Source organism: Marmota marmota, unplaced genomic scaffold, assembly GCF_001458135.2.
Source record: "Marmota marmota marmota unplaced genomic scaffold, marMar, whole genome shotgun sequence".
NCBI lineage: Eukaryota > Metazoa > Chordata > Mammalia > Rodentia > Sciuridae > Marmota > Marmota marmota.
The window spans coordinates 8832935-8855968 of record NW_026000169.1 but is presented as its reverse complement, the minus strand read 5'-3'; the positions used below and the strand labels follow the sequence as shown (position 1 = coordinate 8855968).

Below are 23034 nucleotides of genomic sequence, written 5' to 3'. Positions count from 1 at the left end.
TATTTGTCCAGGACATTTTTGGCATAGGAACCCATATTAGTTTTTAGAATTTGGCTTAATGAACACGAATCAGATAAGTAAGTATGAGGATCAGACTTTCCTATAACATATACCTTTTAATAACTGTCTGGTGGACACTTTATGCTTTCTAGAGTACCGCTAGCCTGCTGATAACCAGGGTATTTTCTTTACATTACTATAAATCCTACAATATGTTGGTCTAGTAATAGAGACTTGAGGAACAGCCTCATCTTAATTTAGAACACAGTAAAAAAAAAATAATAATAATGTTTAAGAGTGGCTCACATTGATAACTAATTTTAAACCAGTTTAACCACTTATGATAGCCTATCCTTGCTCTCGTTTTGAAATTCCAATTAGCTATAACCATGTCTCTTTCATTGTAGCATTTGAAAAAAGGAATATAACAGAGTACTGTAGAGATCTAATTAAGATCCTGAAACAGGCAGAAGAACTGAATGAAAAACTCACTCCGCTTAAACTGATTGATTCTTGGATGGGAAAGGGTGCATCAAAACTGAGAGTAGCGGGTGTGGTTGCTCCTGTACTTCCTCGTGAAGACCTGGAGAAAATCATTGCACACTTTCTTCTACAGCAGTATCTTAAGTATATACACACCCATTTCTTGTCCTTTCATGTTATCTTTATGTTTTTTTAATTATAATAGAATAAATGGCTTTGTAGTTATTCATGTCAACTTTAAAATGCTATAGAAAACAATTTACCTAATGAACAAACTCAAACCTTGATTGACAGTGTAAGTCAAAAAAGTGCAAAACTGTTTTTTATAAAGATTATATTTGTGCTCATATAGTATAATTGTGCTACTGTATTTTTATAAGTATTAGAAGTATTTTTATTATTTCATAGTTATTTAAAATTGTAGTTATTTCTTTAAAAAATTTCAGTTTGTGATTCCTGTGAAGTTTTCTGATTATTGGCCTTTATCTTCTGCAGAGAAGACTATAGTTTTACAGCTTATGCTACCATATCGTACTTGAAAATAGGACCTAAAGCTAATCTTCTGAACAGTGAAGCACATGTTATTACTATGCAAGTAAAGAAGCGCACACAGAGCGATTTCAAGGTAACTGACTGGCTACTTTCCGTTTTTTATGTGCTTAAAAATATATGAAAGCTTATGGGATGTTTTTCTGCATTTCTCTCCTGGGTTCTGGTGAACATAAGAAGAGAAAAATCATTTTCTTCTTAGATTCTGAGTTTGGAAGAGAGAGAGTGTAACTTTATTTTCTGTGGAGATATTAAGTAGAATAATTTAGATTACCCAACATAGACTAGGAGTTTCCAACCTTTGGAATGTGAATTCCATTTTGAAGTCTAATTTTGGAGGCCACTTCCCTCCTGATACTGGTTGTGATCAGCAATGGTTAAGAAATCTGTCTATGCTACTCCAGAGTTACAAACCCAATACTGTCAAGCCTGCAAAAGCATGCCAGGAACCACCATGTCTCAGGACACCACCAGTTTTCTTTAGGTTTGTTTTCAGACAACATGGCCTCTTTTAGATTAGGCTCAGATTGAGGAGAATTTTGGAGGTGAAAACTAGACTCCTGGATGAAGAATAAGCTAACGGATACATAAAGAATATTTTGAGATTATTAATCTCATGAGAAACTGAAAAGCTGAATTTTTACCAGGGTGCTTGCTTTGTTATTTTTTGTAGGTTGAGACATCTGAAGCTTATCATTCTGAACAAGCTGATAAAAAGGGGGAAGGAAAAACTTCAGGTAACTTCCAGAAGTCCACAAACATGCTTCAACAGTCTGGTTCTAAGAATACAGGGGCTAAGAAAAGAAAAATTGATGACGCCTGAAATAACTATTACGAATTTTCCACAACAATAACTGTTTATGCATGTACACATCATTATTTTTGTAGTTAATAGTTTATTTTAACAACAATTTCACTGATACTTTATATGATAGAGAAAACTATTTTTAGAGCTTATCTTTGTGAAGATTTGAGAATTTGAGACCTTTCAATAATTAGGAATCAAGAATTATATAATTTTACTGGGGCTGGGGTTGTGGCTCATTAGTAGAGTGCTTGCCTCGCACATTTGAGGCACTGGGTTCAATCCTCAGCACCACATAAAAATAAATAAACAAAATAAAGATATTATACCCCTGTATAACTAAAAAATATTTTAAAAGAATTATAATTTTACAATATAAAACAAGAAATACAAATAATTTTTATGCAAAATTTTACAAATACAAAATAACTGACAATAAATTCATCTGGCTTTCTTACAGTCTTTATGCATTGGTATACTTAAGTATATTTTTTTCTTTTGATGTAACTTTTTGATGGCACTATTAAACTGACACAGGCTCATCACTACAAGTGAGTGATATTTTAAGCTGAATAATGTAAATGATTTCATCAGGTTATAAAAATATCTATAATTCAAAAAGAATAAGGCATCAATATAAATAATATTAGCAAATAAGTTACAGCTACATCTCTATTTCAGGGAAATGAAACTGTAAGCTTTCTTAAACTATATCCCTACTTTGACATTTTACAGTCAAAAATGGATCTGGTCTATTAGAATACATTTTGGCTAAATAAATAAGAACTTGGTTAAATATGCTCCCAAGCTAAATCATAAGTAAAATGTTTAAGTTCAAAATATAAAAATGTGTAACTTAAGATTTCTTATATAATAAGGGGCCAATTTTGTGTTAGAAATATATCTATAAATAAATTATTTGAACTGATTTCATCTTTAGAATTGTATTTAATACTTTTCCCACTAACATCATTATAACTTCTATATATAACTTCAGTGTGGCCATCATTAGATTATTGCAATGATTCACTTTACTGACTTCCAGTTTTCCTCATTTGGACCTTCATATGGTTCTTGAAGAAATTTCCATTTTAGTCAAAATAATCTTCTATATCAATATTTGGATCTAGAAGATCTTCTCCATATGATGAAAGATCCATTTGGTTTAGAATTAAATTTTCAAATGTTTCCTCTAAATCAGTTTCACCAATTAAGACAGCTCCCATCATTCGCCCATTTTGCATGACGACTTTGACGTATTCTTGTCCTTTGGTACACCTCAGCATTAATTCATGATCTGAACCTAAGCCCTGTGCATTGTATTTTCCCAACAATACAACCTGTATATGGGGATAAAAAAGTTTCTTGTGAGTACCTAATAGGAAATATAAAATTGTGCAGTTACTTTGGGTCAAGCTAGAATAGCCAGCAGAAAAACTGTTCAACAAAATTTTAGCTGAAAATGTCATTGGGGAGGATCCCAAAGAAAACATTCTAATGTCCTGCATTTATTCTACATATAACACTACCACATAATCTGCACTAATATTAAAAGTATCAGTGAATATGTTAATGTATAGTATTAACATTAAAAGTGTCTAGAGAATATAAGGGGATGTACTTTATAATCTACATGAATATTAAAAATGTCTAGTGAAGAAATACATGATATGTGAACTATATTCGACTGGAGTCATTGTTTAAAGATTGAAAAAACTGAGAGCTTTCATGGACAAATTATTTAATCTCTCTGAGCCTTACAAATGTATTTTTCCTTATATATAAATTAGGAAGGTAAAGACCTGCTTTGGAGTGATGCAAAGAGAACTAAAACGAACAGGAAAGAAACTGGTTCATTATTGAGTATGACAGCTAACAGGTGAATCTCAAATAAAACTTAGAAATGTACAATAGGACATAAATCTGGAGAGTTTTTTTTTTCCCATCTTAACTGTAAAACAGTATAGTAACACGGTAATAATTAAGATTAGGAATTAAAAGCAATTCCAGACACTGACTGGCAAGAAAGAGAAAATGTCATTTTTGTAAAAATGACTGAAACCAGGTAAATTTTTGAGTAAGAAAATGAGATGATCAATCATATTTATGTACTAGATTAACAGAAAAGGCAATGATTTCCTTAATTATCTTACCTTATAGTTAAAAAATTTTGTTACATGAGCAAACAGTTCAAAGCTGAAATCCATGTCAATAGAGTCTCCCAAACTAGCTGCAGCCATGCATTTTGCAGCATACCATCCCATCTGTCTGGCCTGGGTCCACAACCTCATCTGAGACAATGAAAAAATGTTATACATTTTAACATTTTTGAAAATGTTATCATTTTAACCTGTACATTCCTTTAAAGAGGGTACAATGTTTGATAGTTTTTCAGATCAGTTGGTTCTGGCAGTTATCATCTTACTGAAGCAGTTACCTGTGTACACCAATTAAATTGACTTAGGTAACTGTTAATTTAATCAATTTACTGCCTCAAAAATTAAGATACTGGTAAATAGAAGACAACAATGAGTGGCAGGAACACGAAACTAAAGAGATAATTCTATAGATAGGACTATGTGCTGGTCCGCCACATGCTTTCTCTTAAAAAGCAAATGACCTGAGGACATTGTGGCTCTGCTCTGGCTTAAGCCCATAGGACATATTACATTCCTCAGCAAACAACCTGTTATATGTGGAGCTGCTCTTTTAAGACTCTTGATTGTAAGATTCCTCACTGCTGAGATGAACACAAGTTACCCTGAGGGGGGACTTTTATGACTTTCATACAGACCAAAAATTCCAAGACTCGAGAAGATAGGCTTATTAAAAAGCAAAGCCCACTGACCATAAAATCTGCAAAATACAAGTTTCAATTAGAACTAGTCAGCACAGGCCAAGATGACCAAGAGTTGCCATTCAATTTTTAGCATGTAATTATAATGGTAAAATTCCCACCCTGTTCCAGGGATTTCATTTGGTTACCTGTGGGTAAGACCATACATGGTAGGGATTTAAAAATTTGATGTAATCCTAATGTCAGTTAAGAATTGAGAGTCCGTAGGACAGGTCTCTTTAGAAAATTCCTTAAGACCTCCCAATAAAACTAGGGAAAAAGGAGTGCCACATCTCTCTCTTCTTTGAGATGTTCCACCGGCTTCTTTGAGGGTCTTTCCCTGTTCCTCCAATAAACTTTGCTATGTATACTTCCACTACATTTTATGTCCTGCTTGCTTCACATTTTCTTCTACAAGAATACAAAAGCTGAGAGACACAACGTGACCCCTGGCCTATTACAGGTAATATAGTATGACACCAATTACACATATATTTTAATAAAATTTCTACTAAATATTATGAAAATATTTCAGGTACACTGAAAATGAAATTTTAATTAACCAGTCCCCACATCAAAGTTTGTCTTCAGCATTGAGAGAGATACCAATCTCTGAAAAATTTGGTCCATAGTCTAGTAACCTTTAGATTTAGGCATCAGATGGTTAAAGTCCTACTGTACAGTTAACCTATGGTCAGCCACATACAGATATTTGTCAGCTGGTGCCAGCCCTAAGGTATCATATCAGATTTCAGCAGTCGATTCTGGAAAGTCATGCAATGTCATCTCTTTGACAGAACTAATTTCCCCTCTATTGTATTTTTATTATATTTCTATAAATTTTGGAATTCCCTGGTATAACAGAAAACACTGGCTTTGGGAGTAACAGTAAATGTGAATTCCATTCTTCTACACATTTATTTATCTTTTCGAGCCTCAGTTTCTTCACCTGAAGCATAACCACCACCACCTACTACATGGCTGTTCTCCAGGGAGAACAGGTTGGCCTATAATAGGCAATTTGTTTCCTTCTACACCTCTGTGTGTGCATATGTACCTTAATACTGACTTTTGTGTGCAAAAACAATACAATACAGGCATGAACTTTGAGCATTTCTAGAAGTGACTTAAAAAAATCTTTATAAACAAGGTAGGTTTAATGAAGTAAAAAGGTAGAATATTGTAAGAAATCAGAGTAAACTGAGCACAGTAATAGCTGGACAATGGCTATAAGAAGTGGCCTGCACTGACTTAAAAAAATCTTCATAAACAAGGTAGGTTTAATGAAGTAAAAAGGTAGAATATTGTAAGAAATCAGAGTAAACTGAGCACAGTAATAGCTGGACAATGGCTGTAAGAATGGCCCACATGTTGCTGGGCCATTACCTAGTGTAATCCAGCCTCAATATTCCTTGAGTTTGCATCTTGGGCTATATAAAATTAATATTTTATTGCTTCTGCAAATTAAGAAATGGAATCTATTAGATTTACTCAAAATAAGAGATGTCTGTTTATTTTTGAATATTTTCCCTGTATAAAATTATAGCATATTAAAGAAATAATTCATCTTAGTGGGTTTAAAATGTTTGTAAAAAATCTCACAAACTCCTAATTAAAATTTTTTGACAACTGCCAGGTGTGGTGGTGCACACCTGTAATCCTAGCATCTCTAGAGGCTTGAGGCAGGAGGACTGTGAGTTCAAAGATAGCCTCAGCAAAAGCAGTCCCTAACTCACTGAGACCCTATCTCTAAAATAAAATAGAAATAGGGCTGGAGTTGTGGCTCAGTGGTCAATTTTAATCCCCAGTACCACCCCCCGCCAAAAAAAAATTGTAACAGTTATACCACAAAAAATGACAAAGGATGATGGAGAAAACTGAAAAGAAGCTATGCTGAAAACAAGAAGACTGACACCAGTACTGATGTCTCTATTCTACATTAAATAAAAAAATGACACTGCCTCTTCAAATATGCAGTGCTTTCCCACTACATTACACCCTATAGTTAATCTGAATGAATAATAGCTCTAACCAAGAACTTGTCTTTTTAACTAAGGTTCTTTTATCTGTAATATGTCTCTTATCTTTACCCCTTCTAACATAACCTCCTTGTGTTTTTAATTATCTTCCTCTAGTATTATTATTCTCCCATTAGAAGGAAATAGGCTAGGGTGTGAGGAAAGGAGGAAGTGCAGAGCCAGTTGGGAGTTGTTAGGTGGAGGAAAGCAATTCACTATAAGAAAATTCATAGTAATGATTACCATAATAGAGTTACCAGGAATAGGAGGCTTTATGTAATCTATGATCTGAGTCATTTTCATTGTTTAAATTAAAAGCTCTGCTATGGTTGTGACTATATGGTTGTGACTAGCCACATGTAGCTTTTAAATATAATTAAGAGTAAATAAAACCAAAAAGTTAAGTTCCTCAGTCATATCAGCTATACTTAAAAGTACTCATGTGACATGTGCTTCTAGGGGCTGTCAGATTAGACAGTACAGAATTATTGAACAGAATTATAGAATTTCCATCACAGAAAGTACTATTGGACAGAACTGATAGGCATATGAAAATGAAAAAAATACTATCCCATAATTTCTTTTAAATTAAAAAATATCTCAGCTTGAGCTTTGAAGTCAGACCTGGATTCTAAGGCTGACTCTGGCTCACTCTACTGATATTCTCAACTTCATACCCCTTCTTAGTAGATATCCCAGGAGTGAATGGAGATGGAAACATCTGCTACACTGAACTGTGTGAGGCTTGATGTGAGAATAAAGTGGTGAAACAACAGTTGTTCAATAAAACTATGTAAAAGGAAAAGAAAATAGATATCTCAATCTACTATTGTATAACTTACCAAAAAGGGGGAAAAATCTAGTTTTATTTTTTTAACATCAGAAAATGACTGTGATATAAGAGTCCTCCTTAAAGTAGAAAAGGTGGAAAATTAAAAAGTTGGACTTGTTGATAGCAACTGATTTATTTTCAAGTGCATTATCTAACAAAAACAAATGACCATAAATGCAAGCTTACCTGCTGCCAGACTGGGCTAGGTTGCCAAGAGGCAGTGCAGATGTCACCTGCAGCATAGATATCAGGAAGGGATGTGTGCATATGGTCATTCACTTTCAGGCCACCATCTTCTCCTAGTTCAAACTAAAAATGTTCCTTATAAGCAATAAGTGTTGAGAAAAATGAAACAAGTTTTTCATTCTAAAGTAAAAGACCAAGTGAAATTTTTACTCCTTGGTGTGCTGATCTTTAATGAGAAAGTGAAAAACAGCTGCCAAATTTAGACACCTAAGCTGAATTTCCAGGGATCAAATTCCTACTAAATACAGAATCAGAAAAAAATTCTCAGAATTTCAACATCAAAAATATTTAATAATCATATGACTATACCACCCATAATTACAGAAACATTCCTGTTTTTATAAGCTTTTGCTGCATAGCAATCAGTAAATAATTAAAAAAGAGTATAAAATTCACATTTGAGAATTCATAGGAGATGTTAGTCTCTTACTAATGTTTAGATAAATTGTATGTTATGTACCTTGATGACATTATGCTGCTACTAAGTACTTTAAACAATAAAGAATACTGTAAATCAAAGCTTGGCTATAAACCAAACTGTTTTCAGCCATCTTAAGTTATATGTTAATACTAAAACAATTTTTCATGCTTGAGAGGAAATCTTCATAAAAGTTAATACTTTAAAAATAATCATAGTTGAACCAAAAATTTAATCTTACATTGTTACCACTGAGAAAAGGTTCTATATTTGGTGTAACTCCTGTAGCACTGACAATGAAGTCACAGCCGTATATCTTTTCATTGGTCAATTCCACATACACAGGCCACATCTCTTTTTAAAAAAAAAAAAAAAAAAAAACAACTTTATTCTCAGATATAATAACCAGCAATTATTCACAGCATTACATGAATATAACAACTAGAAATGAAGAAGAAAGAGGGCTGGGGTTGTAGCTTGGTGGTAGAGTGCTTGCCTAGCACATGTGAGATACTGAGTTTGATCTTCAGCACCACATAAAAATAAAGATATTGTGTCCTCTACAACAAAAAATGGAAAAGGAAAAAAAAAGAGGGAAATGAGTTTAGAATAACACCTTGAATAATTTTTATAAGGTATTTTTTTATAAGGTACGTCATCTTTTTTGGGGTATAATTACAAAAAACATGGCATTCTACATGTTTTCCTTCAAACTTGGACATACACATTTTAGCTTCCGAGATCAGACGAGATCGGCCGCGTTCAGGGTGGTATGGCCGTAGATGACATATACATTTTAACAAAGTAAATTTAACTGATAATCACTTTATAAATTATTTCCTTGAAAATTTTCATAAATATTTTATACTGTTTGATCCAAGTAGTTTATTTTTTTTAATTTTTTTAATATTTATTTTTTTTTTAGTTTTTTTCGGCGGACATAACATCTTTGTATGTGGTGCTGAGGATCAAACCCGGGCCGCACGCATGCCAGGCGAGCGCGCTACCACTTGAGCCACATCCCCAGCCCCCCAACTAGTTTATTCTTCAGTGTTTTTCTTCATAGTACATAGTTCATCTTGAACATTACCTTTTCCTATGGAAAAACTGAAAATTTGGAGCAGGAGATTTATATAATCATATATTTCTTCAAATAATGCACAAGAGTGTAGAATAGTAGTTTTCATGGGAATGTGGAATAGGACATAGAAAATCTATATCCTATTCCTAAATACAGAAATTTTCAATCCGATTAAGGGAAGTCACTTTACCTCAACTAACTTTAGGATTTTTAAAAAAATTTATTTGTAATATGATTTGTTTTGAGCTGTAATATATTGATTAACTCGTTGAGCTGAGACAGTCCAAGCACTGTGTAAAATTTAAAGCCTTATATAATTTATTAGAAATTTTAAAGAATAAGTAGTGAAATGAAATGACTTAATGTTATTCAATTATGGCTTTATTTTTTACTTAAATTTTATATGGAAATCTCAAGTTTTAAAATATAAGACAGCAAGACTGTATTCCTTTAAAATAAGTGGTTATATATTTTACCTTTATCACTTTTAATTGATTCATTATGATGGTCTCTTGGGAAAGTACAGGACTTTTTCTTTAGAATTCTAAATTCTTCCTGAAGATAGATTTTCTTTACTTCACACATAGTTTCAATATGAATTTTACGAGAAAACTAGAAGTAAAAAGAAAAAAAAAGGTTACTCTAATACTTCAAGAAAATAACTTGTGTTACTGAAGACGAAGAAAATAACTATAATACACTTGCAGAAACATAGAGGGGAAAAACAATACTTAGATATGAATTACTCTGGATACCCCTAAAAAACCTCTCCATTTTTGTGCATAAGAGGAATGAGCAGAAATGCATTCAGTACTTTAAAGAGACCTAGCATTTGCACTGGCAAATAGAATGGAGGGGATGCTTTTCATTCTTAGCCGGATAATTACACATGCATAGTTTAAAAATTAGAATAGTAACAGACTATAAAAACTTCTTCAGAAAAATTCCAGAACCTAGCACTTTACTAGTCCTAGGTAAATAGTAGATATTCAGTAGAAGTTTATTGAACTGTATTATTGTGTTAAAAAAACAATCGTAGGATCTAAGAGTACAGAAAGAAATGATTCTGTATAATCCCATCCTCCAAATTAAGTATACCATGTAGCCAGACCCTCTTACTTATCCAAAGCTGAAAAAATTGCTTTAAAGAAATCAGAGAGTTATTAAGAACTCTATGCATACTCCTTTTAAAATATGACAGCTTTTTAACAACTGTCAAACATTTAAAATAGTTAATGAAAAATAGCAAGTAATCTGCTTATCCAATTAGGATAATAAGTGAATGTGTTTGAACCTATCTAACTTCTTTTTCGAGTTTTCTACTCTTTTTTAAAAATTATTTTTATTTATATATGACAGCAGAATGTATTACAATTCTTATTACACATATAGAGCACAATTTTTCTGATTGTATACAAAGTATATTCACACCAATTCGTGTCTTCATACATGCACTTTGGATAATGATCATCATGTTCTACCATTATTTTTGACCCCATGGCTCCTTCCTTCCCCTCTAACACCTCTGCCCTACGTAGAGTAGAGTTCCTCTATTCCTCCCATGCTCCCCCTCCCTTTGCCACTAAGAATCAGCATCCTTATATCAAAGAAAACATTCGGCATTTGTTTTTTTGGGATTGGCTAACCTCACTTAGCATTATCTTCTCTAACTCCATCCATTTACCTGCAAATGCCATGATTTTATTCTCTTTTATTGCAGAGTAATATTCCATTGTGTATATATGCCACAGTTTTTTTATTCATTCATCTAATGAAGGGCATCTAGGTTGGTTCCACAGTTTAGCTATTGTGAATTGTTCTGCTATAAACATTGATGTGGCTGTGTCCTTGCAGTATGCTGTTTTTAAGTCCTTTGGGTATAGACCCACGAGAGGGATAGCTGGGTCAAATGGTGGTTTCATTCCCAGTTTTCCAAGAAATCTCCATACTGCTTTCCATATTGGCTGCACCAGTTTGTAGTCCCACCAGCAGTGTATGAGAGTACCTTTTTCCCCACATCCTTGCCAACACTTACTGTTGATTGTATTCATAATAGCTGCCATTCTGACTGAAGTGAGATGAAATCTTAGAGTGGTTTTGATTTGCATTTCTCTAATGCTAGTGATGATGAACATTTTTTTCACATATTTGTTGACTGATTGTATATCATCATCTGAGAAGTGTCTGTTCAGGTTCCTGGCCCATTTATTGATTGGGTTATTTATTTTTTCAGTGTTTTAACTTTTTGAGTTCTTTGTAAAACCTAGAGATTAGTGCTCTATTTGATGTGTGAGGGGTAAAAATTTGCTCCCAAGATGTAGGATAGTTATTCACCTCACAGATTGTTTTTATTTTTATTTTTTTTGCTGAGAAGAAACTTCTTAGTTTGAGTCTATTCCATTTATTGATTCTTGGTTTTAATTCTTGTGCTATAGGAGTCTTATTAAGGAAGTTGGGGCCTAATCCCATATGATGGAGATTAGGGCCTACTTTTTCTTCTATTAGACGCAGGGTCTCTGGTTTTATTTCTAAGTCCTTGAAGCATTTTGAGTTGAGTTTTGTGGATGGTGAGAGATAGGGTTATCTAACAAACTTTATAAGTGTACTAGAAGTATCTGAAGTGATCTTGAAGAAAAGATTAAAAGAGGACAGGTGTGTTCAGTGTAATCAGGGTTTGGAAATTTCTATCCCTTCAGAGTTAAGAGGAAGACTGAGAGTTGGATAAATTTCATATTCACCTATCTTTGGTGGGCATCTAGGCCAAATGGCTTTGAGTCCCTTCCTAGCACTATGGATTTATAAAGTAAAGTGACCTACCAATTCTTTGGCTAACGTTAACAAATGGCTCACGAATCTAACATTGCATTTAAATATATTTAGCCAGTGTATGACACATACCTCTTTTGTTCCTTTAAGACTCAACCCTTCATGCCAGTCTGGTCCCAAGGCACTGCCTACATTATCGGCATTAACTTTGGTTCTTGCTTCTTTTTTCTTTCCTGAAAAAATGAACTCAGATGATTTACAAATTGCCAGGCAGAAAATTATGCCTGTGTTCTGAAACTTTAGGCAGTGTATGATTCTCATTCGTGACTAAACTAAGCATTAATCATTTAATTCTTTTTAATATTGTTTGGTTTATACCTATAAAATGGATAATCCTTCCATTAAGTATTGTGTATAAATAACACTTGATGTATTTTTTTGGATATTACATACCAAATAATTTGAAGGGTAAGAAAATTAGTTGTCAGATTTTCAAATTTTATGAACTTTTAAGAACTCCAAAACGTACAAATTTTTTGTTTTGAATTTTATGTCAGAATTTTTTTTCCTTTTTTTTTTTTTTTTGAGAGAGAGAGAGAGAGAATTTTTTAAACATTTATTTTTTATTTTATTTTATTTTTTTTCCGGCGGACACAACATCTTTGTTTGTATGTGGTGTTGAGGATCGAACCCGGGCCGCACACATGCCAGGCGAGCGCGCTACCGCTTGAGCCACATCCCCAGCCCAGAATTTTTTTTAAAAGCTATTAAACAACAGCAATAACAACAAAAATTGTGAGGTTTGTACCTGTGGTATTTTTAGAAAATTACCTTCGGTACTGCCCTATAGCATCTGTTTGCAAAGAGGCAAATGGGCTGGTTTATTTAATTCATTCTAAATTTCTCAATTGTATATATGTTTTAGAAAATCTGAAAACTTCATGTAAAGATACAGGAATAAATATCCATAGTCTTATATACCAAATATATGTTGCTAAAATTTTATAGCCCTTTTGTGTATAGTTAAAAAAATTCTATATGAGAATTAATGAACTAGATGGCATACATACCTTCAGTTGTATATCTAGTTCTTTTATGTGCAATTTTAGTCTCTGGTTTTTCAGAAATGAGTTTGGAAGTCAAAAATTCTGCAGCTCCTACATCAAAGAAAGTATTCCCAATAGCTTTATCTTTAATGGCCCAAATAACTTCACAGCCTTCAATTTCATATCTGAAACAAATATTAAGGTTATCTGACATAATTTCAAAGGTCCAAGGAGAAATCTCTGTATCTGCAAATAACAATTATCTTTTAAAGCAAAAGTAACAAACATTTTTAGACAAATTTGGAAAGACTGATTATAAAGAGTAACATAATACACTTTAAGGATAATAAAAATACTATAAATAGTTGCATACGGTGGTATATTCCTGAAATCCCAGTGACTGAAAACTGAGGCAGGAGAATTGCAAATTTGAGACTAGTCTCAGCAATCTGGCAATGCCCTAAGAAACTCAGCAAGACCTTGTCTCAAAATAAAAATAAAAAGGGTAGGAGATGTAGCTCTGTGGTAAAGTGCCCCTGGGTTCAATCCAAAAGCAAAACAAAAGAATACTAAATATATGTACTTAACATTAAGAAAAATTTTATTACAATGAATATCATTTCAGAGTGTTCAAGTTTTATGCAACTGTCCTCCAGATGTACACAAGGTTTTGTTCATCTGGTTATAGTGCAATCAATAATGGATAGATGGTAAATAGCTACAGTATTGGGAATAGTTGACTTCTTTGGAAACATTTTTAATGGTTCAAACAAAATGCCATTTTAATCTCTTAGACTGGTATAATGTAACACAGGTTATGTGACTTTTCAAGACTAATAATAACCATGTAATAGAAAAGACAAGATATTTTTAGTACATCATACTCCTGGTCACATGCTATTCATGTTTTTTTTTTTTTGACATACTGGAAAGAAGCCCTTTGCCTTATCCAGTGTTACTTTATTTTTCTTACTCTCCAATGCTAACATTTAGTCACTAAATTTTAGATTACTGGGAGAAAATTCTATTTTATGTTGCTTAGGTCAGACATTGCTCATTAGCAGAAAATGGAATACATACCTATTTGATAATTTTGCTCAATTTACATATAGTCATATAGTTATCATGAAATGCTTTCCTTTTTATAAATGAGAAATTTATAGTTTTTCATACCTTAATATAGCAGTATAAAAACATCAGCGTAGTTTAATATACTTATGATTGACTTGCAGGCCACAGTTATTTTAAGTAATCACCACAAAGTAGTCCTGAACTTGCTCTTCCTCAGCCTCTAATCTTCTCCTAACCCAAATTGAGGTCTCATCAAGATATACAAGCTTGAAAGTATCACACATAGATGAAATACTTTTATTTTTAAAACCACTCAAAAAATAGACAATAGCGTGGTATCACAGTTTAGTAAAATTGTGAAAAACTGTTTGAAAAGAATTAATCTGTACTTGGAAAGAAGAAACAGATAATAAGGGGATACTGATGAACAAAATTAGTGTTAGCCTCTGTAGACACAGATGGTATTAAAGAGTAGAAAGGGTTTACATATGTCATTTTTCATCCTGAGAGACAGAGAACTAATCATTCAATGGATCTAAACACAGAATAGCAATACTTGTGACCATTCTTAAGCTGTCAAATAGCTTACTGTGTGTAAAATTATGTTTTATCCATGTTTATAGTCTTCATTCTTCAACATAAAGAAAATGATAAAAGATTAAATGTTGGAGACTATAAACATTTTGGAACATAAAAAAGCTTTTAAATGTAAATTATAATAATTATTATATGATACTTTTGGTGACAGCTGATGAAGATTATCTGTCACTTGTACAAACAATTTGAAGCCCCTTCTACATCTGTGCCTCTCCCCACATGGCTTGAATTTTGGTTACTACTCTAGAATTTTCTCTGCATTTTTTCTATACAATGACAGAAACTTCCTACCATAATAATGATTGCTACCTCTAATACTTAAGTTATTGCTGAACTCTTATAGGCTTCCAATGGGATTGACCATCCTAAAAAGACAAGGGCAAAAACTATTCTAAGAGTTGGAGTGGATGCATAAGCGAAGGCAGGCTTGGCATATTCCTTATTTTTATTCAAGTTTTTCCTTCTGTGGTTTGACCCAACTTTCTGGCCCAAAAGAGATCTAGACTATGTATGTTAGCCACCTACTGAAAGATAAAAATCACAAGGAAAGTGAACCAGTGTTCTGCAGTTCACAATAGGCTATTTCTCAACATTTTTTTTGAACTTGAAATATCATCTTAAAATGAAAATATTACCTGCCCCCCCCCCACCCCAACAAACAAACAAAACTAAGAATTGGGAGGACCACATCTTTGTTGTTGTTGTTGTTGGGGTGGTGGTGGTGACTGAACCCAGGGCTTTGCATATGCAAGGCAAGCACTCTACCAACTGAGCTATATCCCTAGCTCTGGGAGTACCATGTCTTATAATAGTAGTCACTACTACTGTTATTGGGTTTCACTGGCCAGACAGGTAACAAATTAAATGAGTGAAGGAGGGTGGGTATAAGCAATAAAAAGTGTATAGGCCATGAAATTTCTTAGGTGTATACATGTAAATTATTTTTATACGCAGGACATAGTTATAAAGCACATCTATGCATCAAAACTTCCCAGCCACCGGTTTATGAGCCCTTCAGACCAAAAACATTCCCAAACCTTTTATGTTTTGTGAGGAAATTTCTGCAGAGATGGGTTCCATAAGAACTATTTTTTTTTTCCTTGAAAACACTGAAAAATAGTTATGTTTATCTTTGATTTTCAGGGTATGCTTTCTGCTAATAATCATATGAACCACAGAGCAATTCTTAAATAATATTTAAAAACATACTTACACTAACTCAAGTGCAATACCACCGTTTCCTATGATCATTATTCTTTTAGCTTTAGTAAGCTGTTTCTGAAATTCCTATATAAAAAAGAAAATAATAAGACAGCGTTTTGAAATAGTGGACAATACCTGAAGCAAGAGGCTTTACTGATAATATTCTAAAAAATGTGTTTTATCAAATTTATAAAGGAACAATAAAATAAATCTCACTTCCCTATACTACCAGAATATTATCCTCTCAATTATTACAACGTTCCCCTTTGTTTCATTCCAAGCTGCCTTTGTAGCAAGGCCTATCCTGATTTTTCTTGCCTTTTATGTCACTGTATGTGAAGTACTTCAGAATTTCAGCAAGAGGTATTGTCTAGGTTACCACATTTCCAACTGTTTGACCAAATCAATTTTTATTCTTTTTATCTAGCCTCTCAGTGGACCTGTTTCCTTAGAGTCTCTCAACATTAAAATTTTCAGGAATGAGAAGCATAACAACATAGTGGTTAAGAGAACAGGCTGTAGAGTCACTGGCTTTAGCAGTTCCTAACTGGATGACCTGGGGTAAAATGCTTAACCACTATGCCTTAGGTTTCTCAACTCTAAATGGAAATAAGTGATTATATCCCTTAATATTTCTGAAGGACTGTTTATATGACGTGATAAAGCTATTAGGAGTAGCAGACATGTAATACTGTCTAACAATTATTGAAAAATGTATTTACCATTATAGGAGAACTACTTGACCCCCCCTCCAAAAAAAAGAGACTTATGTTCAGCTTGGAGAAGTCAGTGGCCGTTCCTCTGGACTTTTCAAAAGTACAGACTTGTCTTATTGCTTCAGAATCACATCTGAGCAAAAAAAATTTCTCTTCCTATTATCTAACTTACCATTGTTATTAAATTGGCCCCCAAATTTAGTGTTCACTAAAAATTACTTTTTAAAAATTATACTGTAGAAAAAAACAGAAGCTAAGTTTAGTTTGTTCTTCATTGAGGATATTGCAATTTAAGAAAGGTTTATAAAGAGCACTAGACATAGAGATGAAAGGCATGAGTTTAAACTATACATATGTTAAACCTGAAGTATAACAGATGTTGTACTTCTACTTTTTATCTGTTCTAAAGTAAAAATCTCAGTGTTCTATTTGTAAACCACTCTGCCAGGTAGTTCCCTCCTGATATTATAAATGCTTTCCTTTGTCTTTCATCCCAAGCTACCTTTGAAACAAAGGCTTTCCTGAATATCAGGATTTTCATGAGAATTCAATGTATGTTCATGTGTGCTGTTCAATATCTGTGATGTATACGTATGTTCATGTATGTTGAAGACCTACCTAAAACAGTTCCAAGCTCAAATTCTGATAGTATGAACCTAAACTATTTATGAGAGGATAATCATAGATAATGTTTTTTTCCTAAATTCCTAATTAAAAGTAGGTTGAAAGAAAACAGCAATTTTAATGAAGTTAAAATGTTACGTAAGTGCAAAATCATAACAGGAGCAGTAATCTTGGGAATTACAAAGTATTGGCATGAAACCAGGAAGAGCTTCTTGGTAACAATAAATAAATTACCAAAAAAAGTTGCACATATAAACATTTCACGTTCTTGGATGGTTTATCCTTGTTCGGGGGAATAGCAATAAACCAACCAAGCCATAAACCTTTATCAGTTCCATGATTTCATACCAAAGAAATTATGAATATTAATTTCTTTGCTGAGCAATAAGATCACAAATTTAAGATATGCAATACCTTTTTGGAAAAAGATTGTTAAATATTGTTTAGGTTGCAAATCAAATGTTCCCAAACTGGAGTAATTGATATGTGTGCAATGTAAGCTACACCATTCAGCACAGGCACTATATCTAAACTATGTGATAGCCAAACAAATATAGGACATTCGACTGAACTAAAACATAAGATAAATTATCAACAAAAAACAAACTAAAGTTGGCAATAATAAAACATTATAATCATTCTGGTTTATGAGAAATCTTCCTTCTGAGTTTAAAATTTAACATTATGCATGGAACACTATGGTTCAGATGTTGAAAAGTCTAAGGAAACTTCAAGTTCCCTTCCTATGACCCAACCTTAAAATATTACCTGAGCACTGTCTGTATCACGAATTCCTAATACATAAGGATTTCCTTCACATATCAATTTTGGTTTAGCTCCAGCACACAGACAGAGTTTTTTGTACACATGCTGACTGCCATCTTCTGTGAATATGCACTGTAAGTACACACAGCAATGAAAGGAAGAAGAGAAACATACATGAGTACAATTTCACTTAAAAATTAAAACTTTAATAAGACAAAAGCAAAATAACATAATATGGTTGCCTCTTGGTGGCACTCAATTCTTAGTTATAGCAATTACAAAACTAAGCATAAGCCTATATTCTCTAATTAAGTGATTTCTAATTAGTTTAGTGTCATAAATCATTTTGAAGATCTGATGAAAATCATTCTCTTGCCTCTGGACTTTTTAAAAAAGTACATCCACACAAGTTCTGCAATAAAATTTCAGGGACTCTCATAATGTCTGGAAAGGTAGGTTAACCTCAGATTAAAAACTAAACTTGATAAAGAACTTTAAAACTGAGCATTTTGATCAGTTTTTTATCATGGGAATAGGTCATGGTGAAAATTCTTTTATTCCCAGTGGAAGTTACTGTAATATCTAGTGATTCTAATCCTATCATACCTTAATATCTGATATGGGTTCAGGGAAGGAGTATGTGGTATAGGAGGTTATAATGTGTCTTTTTAATCTAAAAATATGAGATGTGCTAAAAAATTGCTTAAATACAATAATAACAACTTTTAGCAAACTAAATGTTTTGAGAGATTACATTTTAATACAATTGAAAAACATGTTAACCTCAATTTTGCAGGCATTGGCTTTGAAGTTTTTTATATTAATTTTTCATAATATCAGTGAGTCTAAAAATACGTATTAAAGATTCACTATTTTGTTCCTTAGTACTGAATGAAAATGTAATTCTAGGAGGTTAGAAAGCAGACATAAGTGCATACTATTACGAGAAATGCTTGACTTTGGAGGTTTTCATTTGTGCTATACATTTAATTTATAAAACTTAGCAAATCATTCAAATATTTATTACCCATAAAGATATTTATTACCCAATTTAACTCTTCATCTGCATAAAAACACATAAACCCACAATCCAACCAAATATAATCCATATGGAAATATTATACAAGTCTTCCTTCAGATAATCTGGTTAGAGTTTTATCTGACAGAAATAGAATTTATACTGGGAGGCTGAGATAGGAGGATCCCAAGTTCAAGGCCAGCCTCAGCAACTTGGCGAGGCCCTAAGCAATTGAGTGAGACCCTGTCTCAAAATTTTAAAAATAATAAAATATAATATTATATTGTAGCCACCGATCAAACTTGAAAAATTAATTTAGCTACTATAAAGACAAACATCACAAAAACATTTTTCATTAGCTACTGCTAAATTTTTGGAAGTAGACATGAAAATAAAACACTATTTCTAATTCACTAAGGAAGGAACAGGATGATGGATAAGAATGCAGATATGTATCACACGTATCATACTTTTCAAATAGTAGTGGGAGGCACTAATATATAAATTCTTGTTTTTGAGAATCCACTCAGTTTGCAAAACAACTTGACATGGATGTTATCTGGAATATGTATTACCATTAAATGTATTAGAAACTTACTTCAGTTTTAGAATTCGTATTTTAAATTTTTTTTCTCCTAAAACTCAGTATTCCTAACTTTCTTTATATGGAATTATTTGCATTTCACCCATTTTATAGCTGAAATAGTTACAAACCCCATTTACTATTTGCCTAAAGTTCATCTGAGGATATTTTCAATCATCTGACAACATCCTTTCTTGAGACTGCCTTACTTATTCTCATGTGCAAGGGGTTACTGAGTCCTGCTGAATATATAGTAGAAATATCTCTTAAATTTGGGACACGTTTTCTAGCTACCTTGTCCCTGTCTTAACTCAGGACTTACATCATTTTGTATGAGTGTAATTGCCTATTAATATGGTTGTTGGCTACCAGTCTTGGCTCCACCTCAGTTCATCTTGGACATTATTGTAGATATGTCTTACTAAAAATTATTTAAAGTTTTTCTACTTTTACAATTTTGACTGAATATAAAATAAATTCAACTTCTTGCCATGATATAAAAAGCTCTTCAAAATCCAGCCTTGATTGCCATTTTCTTTTATTTACTCATATGCTAAGTCCTTTAACATCCACACTATTTCTTAGCCTCTTTTTCCTTCTTTTGGCTCTTTGAACATTGATTTACTCTTCCTAGAATGCCCTTTTCTACCTGAAAAACCCTCACCCATCTTTTAAAACCTAGCTCAAATATATTACTCCCTCTGTGAAGTTTTCCTAAAACTTAGTATCAGAGCTTCAATAGTATTTTTAGGATTGTTTTTTTTACATACATAATAGGCATGTCTATATTGTATATGATACATAGTAGGTATGTCTATATTCTCTATGATACTGACAGCTTAGAGGAGCTAAGCTTGTATTATTCCTAGTATATCCTTGTATCTAATGCAGTACTTCAAAAACATTTTATACACAGTAATGAAATTTGAAATGTAGAAACTGAAACGACACACTCACTATATAATTACAACAAAATTTTCAAAAGTGTTACTTTTCTTTCTTTTTTAAATTTAATCTTTGCAGTACATGAGATCAAACCCTTGGGTGCTTTACCGCTGAGCTACATTCCCAGCTCTTTTTACTTTTTGAGTCAGGGTCTCACTAAGTTGCCCAGATGGCTCTTTTGAACTTGCAATTGTCCTGCCTTAGCCTTCTGAGTAACTGGAAATCCAGGCGTGTGCCACCACACCTGGCCAAAAGTGTAAATTTTTTAATAATGGAAATAAATACCTCTAAACTTTACATTTTAGGGATTTAAATGATGGTGCAATGGAAGTGGGGTAAAAAGAAGACAGTCAAAACCTCACCAAGATTTAACAGTAGAAAAATAACTTTTAATGAAAGTATCTTACATGTTCTTCACTCTTCAGTTGCTTTACTCCAGATTCTAAAACCTTAATGTTGGGGAAACGATTTTCTAACATGGTACTTGGTTGTTCTTCAACATCAAATTCTTCCAAAATTTTAGAAACCTTTATTAGATTGAAAGGTAAAAAGAAAAAAAAAAGTATATTTTTAAAAAGATGTTTTAAGAATATTAATAAAATACTTTCATTTTTAAAATACACAATTACTTCATGTTCTTAAAACAAGAAAGTTGGCCAACTGCATTGTTATGGTTTAGATCTTACATGTCTCCCAAAGGCCCACATGCTAAAGGTTTGGTCCCAGCCTCCGGCATAACAGGGAGGTGGTAGAACTTTTAGGAGGTGGAGCCTAGTGGAAGGAAGTCAGATAATCAGGGGCATGCCTTGAAGAGGATATTTAGATTCTATCCCCTTTTCTTTGCTTCCCAGCTTCCATGAGGTGAAGAGCTGTGCTTCAGCACATGCTTTCCACCATGATGTTCTAGTTTACCACAGGCCTAGAAACACTGGCAATGGACTGAGACATCTGAAACTGAGACAAAACAAATATTTCTTACTTTTTAAGTTGATTATCTCAGGTATTTGTCACAGTAATGGAAAAACTGATTAATACATGCATTATAAACAGTGAAAAGAGGATGAGGCTCTCTCTGTATTTTAAGACTTGAACTCAAACATCAGTTCTGACACTTCTGAGTGTTAGTTTCTTGGCTTATAAAAAGACAGCTAACAGTATATACTTTTCCATAGTTTAAACCAGCATCTTATCTATTTCTTTATTCTTCTAGCTGTTATATTCTACTTACCAGCTAAACTTATTGTGACATATTCTTTGTATTCTTCTTTCCTGTTCTTGAAGATCATCAACGTTCTCTCAAACTCACTATTTTTCCTATCCAGCTAAGATTCTAAAGTGGATCATTTCATCTTTTGTCCTAACCCTTTACTTCTTTGCTATTTTATCCTTAACCATTAATTATCCTGAAAACACATCATAAATTAAACTACCTAGTTTTTCTAGTTCTTACCTAGTTTGCTGTGCAGGAACAAAACAATCTTGAGGATTGGAATTTGACCTCAGCTGCTCTTTAAACAATGCCTGGAAATCCTACACTATATGGCCTGTGTATTCTTACACTTTTTGGTCTCAAAAAATATTTTTATTTTCTTTAAATACTTACAAATTATTGAGAACCTCAAAGAATTTTTGAGTATTTATTTATTTTTTATTATTAGTTGTTCAAAACATTACAAAGCTCTTGACATATCATCTTTCATACATTTGATTCAAGCATATTATGAACTCCCATTTTTACCCCGAATACATATTGCAGATTCACATTGGTTACACATCCACTTTTTTACATACTGCCATACTAGTGTCTGTTGTATTCTGCTGCCTTTCCTATCCTCTACTATCCCCCCTCCCCTCCCCTCCCCTCCCATCTTCTCTCTCTACCCCATCTACTGTAATTCATTTCTGTCCCTTGTTTTTTTCCCCTTTCCCCTCAGTTCCTCTTGTATGTAATTTTGTATAACAATGAGGGTCTCCTTCCTTTACCATGCAATTTCCCTTCTCTCTCTCTTTCCCTCCCCCCTCTGGTCCCTGTTTAATGGTGATCTTCTTCTCATGCTCTTCCTCCCTATTCTGTTCTTAGTTGCTCTCCTTATATCAAAGATGACATTTGGCATTTGTTTTCTGGGGATTGGCTAGCTTCACTTGGCATAATCTGCTCTAGTGCCATCCATTTCCCTGCAAATTCCATGATTTTTGTCATTTTTTAGTGCATAATAATACTCCATTGTGTATAAATGCCACATTTTTTTTTTTATCCATTCATCTATTGAAGGGCATCTAGGTTGGTTCCACAGTCTAGCTATGGTAAATTGTGCTGCTATGAACATCGTTGTAGCAGTATCCCTATAGTACGCTCTTTTAAGGTCTTTAGGGAATAGTCCAAGAAGGGGAATAGCTGGGTCAAATGGTGGTTCCATTCCCAGCTTTCCAAG

At 33.2% G+C, this 23034-nt stretch overlaps 2 protein-coding genes across 6 annotated transcripts in view; one reads left to right on the top strand and one right to left on the bottom strand.

The window, feature by feature from the left end:
• Positions 1–2307, top strand: part of Recql (RecQ like helicase) — a 33297-nt gene extending 30990 nt beyond the window's left edge. For all 3 annotated transcript variants that reach the window (XM_015498220.2, XM_048787281.1, XM_048787280.1), the window contains 3 exons: positions 408–627; positions 979–1108; positions 1706–2307. In XM_015498220.2, coding sequence (XP_015353706.1) covers positions 408–627; positions 979–1108; positions 1706–1855 — 500 coding nt within the window. In that variant the 3' untranslated portion in view covers positions 1856–2307. The remainder of the gene's footprint in view (positions 1–407; positions 628–978; positions 1109–1705) is intronic.
• The window catches only part of Pyroxd1 (pyridine nucleotide-disulphide oxidoreductase domain 1), a 56120-nt gene that overhangs the window by 23604 nt on the left and 9482 nt on the right, over positions 1–23034 (bottom strand). For 2 of the 3 annotated variants that reach the window (XM_015498221.2, XM_048787282.1), the window contains 10 exons: positions 21010–21129; positions 18060–18188; positions 15962–16035; positions 13105–13265; positions 12167–12267; positions 9745–9880; positions 8429–8541; positions 7710–7832; positions 3991–4128; positions 2766–3177 (listed from right to left, as the gene is read on the bottom strand). In XM_015498221.2, coding sequence (XP_015353707.1) covers positions 2929–3177; positions 3991–4128; positions 7710–7832; positions 8429–8541; positions 9745–9880; positions 12167–12267; positions 13105–13265; positions 15962–16035; positions 18060–18188; positions 21010–21129 — 1344 coding nt within the window. In that variant the 3' untranslated portion in view covers positions 2766–2928. Of the gene's footprint in view, positions 1–2765; positions 3178–3990; positions 4129–7709; positions 7833–8428; positions 8542–9744; positions 9881–12166; positions 12268–13104; positions 13266–15961; positions 16036–18059; positions 18189–21009; positions 21130–23034 lie in introns of those variants that run through there. The other variant, XM_048787283.1, reaches the window with a different exon arrangement.